Below are 10761 nucleotides of genomic sequence, written 5' to 3'. Positions count from 1 at the left end.
TGAGTAGTCATTCAGTGTTCCCCCCGGGAGCATACGGCCCGGGAGCATATGGTGAATGATACACCTATATCTATATACGTTATCAGTCCCTCCTCTGGCTATTGGTATTAATGAGAGTCCACCTCCTGTTACAAACTGTTATTTACTTCTGATCATCCGGGAGATCTCCATGTGTAGACAATTGTGTGTCTGTGAGTGAGACCTGTTTTCTTTCAACCAAACCCCGTGTGTCCTGAAGAAGCAATAGCGAAACGCGTTGATGCACAGGGGCTCACTACCATCTATTCGGTGCCAATTTTCTGTCAATGTGTACTGAATGTTTTTAACTCTTTTCTATATGACTTGTCTGTTGTAAACTTGTTAATAAAATATTTATCATACTTTTGTACATTGCCTGAAAAGTCCGAACGAGGGCTTCCGGCTCTTTACCCTTTTCCCTTTCTGAGTTAACAATATACGGATGTGGCCTTAGGAGTGTTGTTTCAACCATTTACGATTCCTTTTTTCTATTCGTTTTGTACCTTTTATAGTGTTTTGAAGGTGTATTTCCATCCTAACCTCGCCTCAGTGAGGTACGTCATTTCCGCATCGGCTCCTGGGAGTCGATGCAGATTTGGCATCCCCCACTGCTAGCATCGCATTTTTTCAAAACCAGAAATGATGCAATGCTAGGTGGAGATCGGTGCCATTTTTAAAAAGGGAATGTAGTACATGTATATGCAGTGGGGCGCGCTTCCTTCACACTGCACATGCGCGAGATAGCCAGCATGCACCTAATCCCGGAAGAGAGACCCAGCGGCCTTTACATGCGCACAGTCAGGATGGCCACGCTGTGCAGAAAAAGAACAAAGTAAGTAATCAATGCTGCACAACTACTGAAAAGGGGACATTTTTGAAGATAGCTAATTGTGAAAGAACAAGTAGTGACTATAACGGGGGTAATTAAGAAAAAAAAACGCCCGGAACTCTGCTTTAATAACTGGTGGTTTCTGAGGAACAGAAGGTTGGCGTGTGTGAGGAGAGTTGAGTGTGGGCTCCTGTATTACCCACTTGACCTCTGGAAGATTACCCCCCTTCCATTTTTTGCGATACGGCACTGCGTTACTTTAACGGACACAATTGCGCAGCCATGCAATGCTGTACCTAAATAAAATTTATGTCATTTTTCCCCACAAATAGAGTTTTCTTTTGGTGGTATTTGATCACCCTGTTTTTTTTTTTTTCTGTGCTATAAACAAATAAAGACTGACAATTAAAAAAAAAAAAAAAACAATATTTTTTACTTTCTGCTATAAAACATATCCAATAAAAAAAAATATAATTTCCTCATCAATTTAGGCCAGTATGTATTCTGCTACATATTTTTGGTAAAAAAAATCCCACTTAGCGTATACTGCACAAAAGTTATAGCGTCTACAAACTATAGGATATATACTGGAATTTTTATGGTTTCATTTATTTTTATACTAGTAAGGGCGGCGATCAGCGACTTACAGCGGGACTGCGGTGGACAATCGGACACTAATTGACACTTTGTGGGAACCAATGACACTAATACAGTGATCAGTGCCAAAAATGATGCACTGTCACTGTACTAATGACACTGGCTGGGAAGGGGTTACACATCTAGGGTGATCAAAGGGTCAACTGTGTAACGAGTTTTTTGTGTACTGCATGTGCTGCTTTTACTAAGGGAAGTGATGGAAGCAGGGAGATCATTGACAGGATTCTCCCATGTAGTTCTGGGCTGATTCCTCACCATTCTCATGATCATTGAAACTCCACGAGGAGATCTTGCATGGAGCCCCAGACCGAGGGAGATTGAAAGTTATTTTGTGTTTCTTCCATTTACAAATAATCGCACCAGCTGTTGTCACCCTCTCACCAAGCTGCTTGGCGATGGTCTTGTAGCCCATTCCAGCCTTGTGTAGGTCTACAATCTTGTCCCTGACATCCTTGGACATCTCTTTGGTCTTGGCCATGGTGGAGAGATTGGAATCTGATTGATTGATTGCTTCTGTGGACAGGTGTCTTTTATCCCTTTCATGACTAAGCCTATTTTTGAAATTTGGTGTTTACAAGTTAAAATCCATATTTTTTGCTAGAAAATGACTTAGAACCCCCAAACATTATATATATTTTTTTAGCAGAGAATCTAGAGAATAAAATGGCGATTGTTGCAATATTTTTTATCACACGGTATTTGTGCAGCGGTGTTTTAAACGCAAATTTTTGGAAAAGTGACACTTTCATGTATTTTAAAAACTCCAAACAGTAAAGTTACCCCAATTTTTTTGTATAATGTGAAAGATGATGTTACGCCGAGTAAATAGATACCAAACATGTCACCCTTTATAATTGCACGCACTCGTGGAATGGCGACGAACTACGGTACCTTTGAAATTCCATAGGCGACGATTTAAAATTTTTTTACGGTTACCAGGTTTGAGCTACAGAGGAGGTCTAGGGCTAGAATTATTGCTCTCGCTCTGACGATCGCGGCGATACCTCACATGTGTGGTTTGAACACCGTTTACATATGCGGGCGCGACTTCCGTATGCGTTTTCTTCGCTGCGCGAGCTCGCGGGGACAGGGGCACTTTAAAAAATTTTTTTTTTTTTTTTTTATTTAATTTATTTATTTTTGTACTTTATAAATTGTGTTTAAAATTTTTTTTTTTTTTTTTTTACTTTTATTGCTGTCACAAGCAATGTAAACATCCCTTGTGACAGTAATATGTGGTGACAGGTACTCTTTATGGAGGGATGGGGGGTCTAAAAGACCCCCCCATCCCTCCTTTACACTTCAAAGTATTCAGATCGCCGAAAACGGCGATTCTGAATACTGTGTACTTTTTTAAATTCGGCGCCATTGGCAGCCGAGTAAACGGGAAGTGACGTCATGACGTCGCTTCCGCATTTACAAGAAGAAGGCTGCAAGCGGCTTCGTTCCAGTCCGCCCCCAGCCGCCGAAGGCAGCCGAACAGACACCGGGCCTCCCGATCGCACGGGAGGCCCGGTAACAGCGGCGGGAGGCGGCGGGAGGGGGGGGATGTCCCCTCCCACACCTCCGGTATAACAACCGAGCGGCTTTTAGCCGCATCGGTTGTTATATTCGGGTAGCCGATCGCCCGCTGAAAACAACGGTACCGGGATGATGCCTGCAGCTGCGGGCATCATCCCGGTATAACCCCGGAAAGCCGAGTACGCATATATGCGTTCGGTCGGCGGGAAGGGGTTATACAGGTAACAAGCTGAGATTAGGAGCACTCCCTTTAAGAAAGTGCTCCTAATCTCAGCTCATTACCTGTATAGAAGACACCTGGGAGCCAGATATCTTGCTGATTGATAGGGAATCAAATATTTATTTCACTCATTAAAATGCAAATCAATTTATAACTTTTTTGAAATGCGTTTTTCTGGATATTTTTGTTTCTCACTGTTAAAATAAACTTACCATTAAAATTATAGACTGATCATTTCTTTGTCAGTGAGCAAATGTACAAAATCAGCAGGGGGTCAAATACTTTTTCCCTCATTGTATACGTGATTCTGCACAGGGGGTCGCCCTGTAGCAGTATATCTGCCATAGGGCATTTTTTAACCACTTCAATGCTGGGCACTTATACACCTTCCACCAGACTAATTTTCAGCTTTCAGCGCTGTCACACTTTGAATGACAATTGCGCGGTCATGCTACCAACTAAATTTTTATCATTTTGTTCCCACAAATAGAGCTTTCTTTTGGTGGTATTTGATCACCTCTGGGATTTTTATTTTCTGCTAAACAAATAAAAAAAAAGACCGAAATTTAAAAAAAAAAATGTTATACTAATATGCGGCACTGATGGGGCACTGATAGGTGGCACTGATATGCAGCACTGATGGGTACACATAGGTGGCATGGATGGGCACTGAAAGGCGGCATGGATGGGCACTGATAGGCGGCACAGATGGGCACTGATAGGCGGCACAGATGGGCACTGATAGGTGGCACAGATGGGCATTGATAGGTGGCACTAATGTACACTAATAAATGGTACTGATGGATGCCAATCAGTGCCAAACAATGATGCCTGCCAATCAGTGATGCCTATTGTGGGCACTGATTGGCATCCATTGTGGGCACTGATTAGCATCCATTGTGGGCACTGATTGGCATCCCTGGTGGTCTAGGGTGGCATACCTGGTGGTGACATCTTTGGTGGTCCTGGTGGTGTCCCTGGTGGTCCAGTGTGGGCATCCTCGGGGGGGGGGGCTGCGCTGATAATCGATCAGCATAGACCCCCCCTGTCAGAGGAGCAACCAATCGGCTCTCCTCTACTCATTACTGACAGGCACAAGTGAGGAAAGCCGATCAACGGCTCTTCCTGTTTACATCGTGATCACCCGTGATTGGACGCGGCTGATCACGTGGTAAAGAGTCTCCGTCAAACTGACACACCGCAACAACAATCGCCGCAATGCGCGCCCCCGGGTGCACACAGTGGCTTGATATCCCGGCGACGTCATATGACGTCCGGTCAGGATAATGAAACCACTTTGCCGCCGTCATTTTGCTATATGGCGGACGGCAAGTGGTTAATGTGGTTGTAAACCCATAAAAAATAAAAAAAACCTGCATGACAAAAGCATAAAGAGCTAGTATGCATCGCATATTATTATTATTATATTATTAAACACGATTTATATCGCGCCAACAGTTTACGCAGTGCTTTACAATGTAGAGGGGGGACAGCACAATTACAGTGCAGTTCAATACAGAAGGGACAGGAGTGCCCGGCTCATAGAGCTTACATTCTAAAGGGAGGGGGTAGTGGTATAAAAAGGTAATAGATGCGGAGAAGGATTTGATGATTTGATTTATTAATGAGCATACTAGCTCATTATGAAATATTTACCTTAGATCAAAGCTGTTGCAACGGTCCCCGTACACCGATGTGTCCGGCACCATGTCTCCCGCAGTTATTTCCGGGTTCGCGGGCTCCGGCGCTGCGAATGGCCGGAGCTGTGATGACGGCACGCGTGGGAGCCGCCGGTCACGGCACAGGCCCTTTAGAAACGGCACGATTGAGCCATTTCTTCAGAGCGCATTACCCAGATGACGTCGGGGCAAGCGTATATGGTAAATATGTCCTAAACCGCGCAGGTTTAGGAGATATTTCCAGTACCTACAGGTAAGCCTTATTATAGGTACAAGTGGTGTAAGTAGGTTTACAACCACTTTAAGTGCTAAAGTATAACTAAAGGCAAAACTTTTTTTTGTTTTTGACAGCGTGGAGAGGGATTAGAACATCTGCCATGTTTTTATTGCTGGCTGTGCCTAGAGTTGCCACCTCATCCCTTTAAACCCAAGCACCTTTGCATTACACAGGTTCTGTGGCTAATTAAATGCAGATAAGGCACCAAGTGAGTTTAATTACCACCTTAATCAGCCACAGAACCTGTGTAATTAATATGTGTTTGGGTTTAAAGGGATGAGGTGGCAACCCTATCTGTGCCCCCCCCCCCCTATTAGGGAGATTAATTCTCTTTATTTGTCCTGTTTGCCATTATCATTGAAAGTGAAAGTAAAGGAAAACCCCACATTTTGGGTTCCCCTTAGAATAATAATATGAGGGGAAATCTAACAATGGGGACACTAGTTCTGGTGACAACCAGGGATTTCCTCTCACCATTTGTTCTAGCTATGGGACAGGAAGTGAGGGGAAATCCCCCCGATGGGGTTATAATCCTCCTTTGCTCTATGCAAAATGAAAAGCAACGTTTTGTCTTTAGTTCTGCTTGTAATATCTGGTCGTTTGTGAGGAACGTTAGAGAGAAGTGTGTGGTGGGAGCTGAGTGTGTGTGGTGAGGGCTGAGTGAGGAGAGGCGGCAATGCTGCCATGTTGTAGATAGAGGGAGTGCTCCGGGCTGTGGATGCAGATTGTATACAGAGAGGCCGGGACAGGAAGAGGCAGTGTGTACTGTGTGTATACGGTGTGTTGTACTGGGTGTGAGGCTCCCCGTGTGTGTCTGCTCCGGGGCCACAAGTGATCAGGAGGGTCACAGCATGGCAGCCAAGGTAAGCAGCTCCTATAGGAGTGAGTGGTGTACACCCTGTATGGTGGGGGGAGGCGGCGATCTGCCGGTATACGGCAGTGCTGTAAAGTGCTCATCAATAGAGTTAACAAAGGCAAGGGGGTGCAAAGGCTGTGTTGGGGTGCAGGCAGGAGGTGCCAGCTGGGAAGGGGGGCAGATAGATGTTTGCTGACAAACTTAGGTGGGCGGATGGGATCGGAGTGACATTTCCAGAGGGATCTATATTGGGAAGTACAGAAAGGACTGTGCTGGTCTATGGAGTGTGACCGGCCGGGTCCCCATTGCCTGTCATGGATCCTGATCGTGCAGCATGCAGGCCCCGGTGTCACCCGGCTGTCACATCACACCAGGGAGGAGGGCAAAGATCACCCTCTGCTACTCCGCCACTGTCACTGGCAGCGCCACTCAGACGTTTTCTGTGTGTTTCAGGAGATCTGATCACTGTACACAGTCTCCTCCCAGTCTGCTGATCTGCTCTAAAGTAGCAAAAACTTTTTTCATTTTTTGGGCAGGAAAGGTTAACACTGTCAGTTTTGTGCCATTTCTGTCCTATTGGGGGGCCCATTTAGTCCAGTGGGTGCGCATTATACGTTGTTGCAGGGACAGTGCCAGGGCCTTGGTAGGCTGATGTCAGATGGGCGACTTTGCCACTAGTGATTGGTTCCAATTGCCAGTGGCAGTATTGTTAACCCCCTTGCTGCTACCCCCTGTCCCTTTAAGAGTATCGAAAATGCAGGCTTTCAGATCTTGTGACCACTCTGATTGGCTGTCACAGCGGTCACGCGATCGGAAGCCCCCAATCACAAGCATCGGGAGCTGCCTGTGACATCTGAATTACCGGGAGTGCTATATTCACACAGAAAAGGCGTTCTCAGCGTCAAAGCCCACCCACCCAGAGGCCGTATATATGCGTACAGCTGGCGTGAACAGGGTAAGAGGCTGTCTGTTTGTAAGGCGCCTTTCACACGGGCTTTCTGATCAGGTCCGCCTGTCAGTTTTTCAGGTGGACCTGATCGGATGCTCCATTCACCTCTATGGGGCAGCGGATGTCAGCAGTGACATGTCCGCTGATCCTGTCCGTGAAATCCAGAGGGATGGTGGCCCTATTTTCCATCTGTCTGGCGGATCTAATGAAAACGGACCGCCTGTCTGTTTTCATCCGATCTCCCCATAGAGGAGAGCGGGGCTCTCACAGGTTCATCTCAGCACAGTGAGTGGATCAACGGATCATTCCCCAGATGAGCAAAGTGGAGTGCGTTGGGCAGGTCACCAATGTGAAAGAGCCCTTACTTTGGAATCGCTCTCTCTGTAGCCTAATGATGAACGGCTCAGGTGTGTTCAGATTGTACCCGCCAAGAAGCCATCACTGCACACCACCAGTCATAGGCAGTAAGGCATTTCCCATCTAGCAGCTGCACATACACATACTGCCTATGATTGGCGGTGTGCAGTGATGACTTTCTGGCGGGTACGATCCCGAACATGCCTGAGCCCATCATTATAGCCCAGGCAGTGAGATGTCGCTCCCATCACCAGCGATCGAAATTCAACAGTGCTTGGGCCAGTGATAGAGCGATATTTCACTGTGTCTGGATACAAAGGGAACGATTCCATAAAGACAAACTGGTGGCCTCTTTAGCGATCTGGCGGTTTGTCTCTAGTGGTAGAATCACCCGTCTGACTTTGGCCTTTTTTTTTAATAAACTTGACATTTCATTCAACTTTATGCATCACGCTGCAATGTCATGTGATACATTGCAATTTGCTGCACTGCGTAAGAATGCATCCCGGCCTACTGTTCTCAGCGCACACCATGGCGGCATGTTGGTGTGAACTGACACAATAGGACATGGGACAGATTGTCTTGTGTGTGTCAGGACTGCATTGGGCAACAGTGATGTGAATAAGCCCAAAGGCAAAAGTGACAGCAACTGCTGACTTGCTCCAATCTTCCTTCACTTTAGCCTAGTTTTCATTTACCCCCCACTCCCCCTAATACGGAGCTCCACCCAAAAGAGGAAGCTCCGCTTGTTCGAACCCCCTCCGCTGTCGCATTTGCCACTTTTTTTTGGGGGGGGAGCGGGTACCTGGTTTTGACAGGTACCCACTCCCACTTCTGGGTAAGATCGCCGCACAGCGATCGACATTTCCAGCCCCCCCGATGCCTTCACACAGAGGTCCCAGAAGGTTGCAGGACCATTCAGAGTAAGTTTTTCCCTTACTGCAAATGCTGGTGCCCGCATTGAGGAATTGGCTAGGGGTGCCGACATTGCAGGATACCTGGACAGGTAAGTGACCTAATATTAAAAGTCAGCAGCTACAGTATTTGTAGCTGCTAACTTAATTTTTTTTTTTTTTTACAGACTGGAACTCCTCTTTTACCTGTAAAGGCAGTTGTATAGGGGTAACAGATGTTGCGCATCGCCACATGGCAGGAATGACCCCCCCCCATGCTTCCCATCCACCATATTAAGTTAACGGGGCCACCCCACAACTGCGTGTAATGCATGTGGTTTAAAGCGCCCCTGTCCCCGTGTGCTCGTACACAGAGGCGAACGAATACATAAGTCCCGCCCACATATGAAAAGGGTGTTCAAACCACACATGTGAGGTATCACCACGAACGTTAGAGCGAGAGCAATAATTCTAGCCCTAGACCTCCTCTGTAACTCAAAACATGTAACCAGTAAAAAATTTTAAAGCGTCGCCTATGGGGATTTTTAAGTACCAAAGTTTGGCGCCATTCCACCAGCGTGTGCAGTTTTGAAGCATGACATGTTGGGTATCTATTTACTCGGCGTAACTTCATCTTTCACATTATGCAAAAAAATTGGGCTAACTTTAATGTTTTTTTTTTTTTTTTTTTTAAAGCATGAAACTGTTTTTCTTCCAAAAAAAATGTGTTAGAATAATTGGTGCGCAAATACCGTGTGAGATAAAAAGTACAACTACCGCCATTGTATTCTCTAGGGTCTTTGCTAAAAAAAACATATATAATGTTTGGGGGTTCTATGTAATTTTCTAGCAATGATGAATTTTACATGTTGGAGAGAAATGTCAGAATTGGCCTGGATGGGAAGTGGTTAAAGGAATTCCTTGGGAACCCCCAGGTCTCCAGAACTAGTGTCCCCATTGGAAGATTTCTCCTCTATTATTTTTCTGGGGACAACCCAAATTTTGTGATTTTTCTTTTACTTTCACTTTCAATGGTAATGGTAAAGAGGACAAATGGAGAGGGTGAATCTCCTTAACAGGGGCACAGACAGCAATAGAAACTGACAAGCATTCTATTCCCTCTCTGATCTAAAACTAAAAAATACAAAAACATAATAGGGGTATAATAAGTATCTGAGGAAAGTTCTGTCTTATCTGATGTCATTGTCTTTAGCAGCCACTTGGCTTCTAGTTTTCATTTTGTCCATACAGCTTAGAAAATTAAAATGTAAAGCTGATTGGCTGCTTTAGTTGAGACAAAGTTTGTCTCAGACACTTTTTATTAATCCCCTCAATGAGTGCTTGTGAACATCCAGCCACTGGGTTTGGTATGCCTTTCCTGTCCCCCCCACCTCCTATCTTTACAAGCAACACAATACTGCCCAATGCATATAGTGTGCACGGGCCCCAAAAGATTTGCCTTGACTTCCTGTTCTGTACAGGAAGTGAGAGCAAATCTCTCCACACTACAATAAATCTCCTTTTGGACAGTTGTCACAGAAACGAATGTCCCCTTTGGAAGACTTCCCGACTACGCCTGTTCTGCTGGCAAGTCCAAATTTTTTCCCCTCACTTTCATTCCCACTAACAATGGTCACCAAGAGAGACAGCAATAAAAGCCTAACGGGTTCTAATTCTTTATTCTATGCAAATCAAAAGCAAAAAATGCCTGCCTTTAGGGTCATTCACAATAGCAGCATGCAGAAACTTGGGCTGGTGTCCATTTTGCCAGGCAGTGAGGTGACATTGTTTACATTTTTCTAAATTTATTGAGACTTAGTGTTTTTTGTGTGCCCTTGTGATGACTGGCATTGATCAAGTGCAGAAAATTGCAACGCATCACCTGTACGGAGTCACCTGTACAGCCGAATTGGACAGATACGGACACAGACTAGAACAGAAAAATACTTCATGCTCTATGAGTGCCTGTGTGAATGGACCCTTAAAATTCGATTAGACTTGATTTGAAAGCATCTTTAGCATTAACTTTTTTTTTTTTTTTTATTAAATGGTTAGAACGGTTTTGTCTGTTTCCCAACAGAGAGATTTTTGCTTCACTTCCTGTCCCAGGAACCCAACAGGAAGTGAGAGGAAATTGCTTCAAAGTAAAGAGGAAATTTAGTTGTCACTCAACAGGTGTTCCTTCTGAAAGAGTTCCCCTCTACTCTTTGTAAAATGTCTGATTTCCCATCACGTTTTTGTTTTGGTGACCGTGATCATTAGGACAAAGAGAGAGGGTAACCTTCCCAGAGGGGACACATACAGCAATAAAAACTTTTCAGAGGCTCTAGTCCTTTTGTACTCTATCCAAAATAAGAAAAACGTTTTGGCTTTAGATACTCATTTAGGCTGGGTTCACACTAGAGTATGGAGCGGCTTACAGCAGGGGTCCGGTGCGTCTCCATTCACTGGTTCAGGTCCGATTTAATCCTGAATTTTTGGCTGAATTTGGACCTGAAACGGACA

General features: G+C 45.1%; 1 protein-coding gene across 1 annotated transcript in view; it reads left to right on the top strand.

Moving 5' to 3' along the window:
• The first annotated feature begins 5899 nt into the window (after positions 1-5899).
• SNX9 (sorting nexin 9) overlaps positions 5900-10761 on the top strand; it is a 232665-nt gene continuing 227803 nt past the window's right edge. The window contains exon 1 of the mRNA XM_073627898.1: positions 5900-6064. Coding sequence (XP_073483999.1) covers positions 6053-6064 — 12 coding nt within the window. The 5' untranslated portion in view covers positions 5900-6052. The remainder of the gene's footprint in view (positions 6065-10761) is intronic.

Source organism: Aquarana catesbeiana, linkage group LG04, assembly GCF_042186555.1.
Source record: "Aquarana catesbeiana isolate 2022-GZ linkage group LG04, ASM4218655v1, whole genome shotgun sequence".
Taxonomy (NCBI): domain Eukaryota; kingdom Metazoa; phylum Chordata; class Amphibia; order Anura; family Ranidae; genus Aquarana; species Aquarana catesbeiana.
This window is presented reverse-complemented; position numbering and strand designations above follow the sequence as displayed.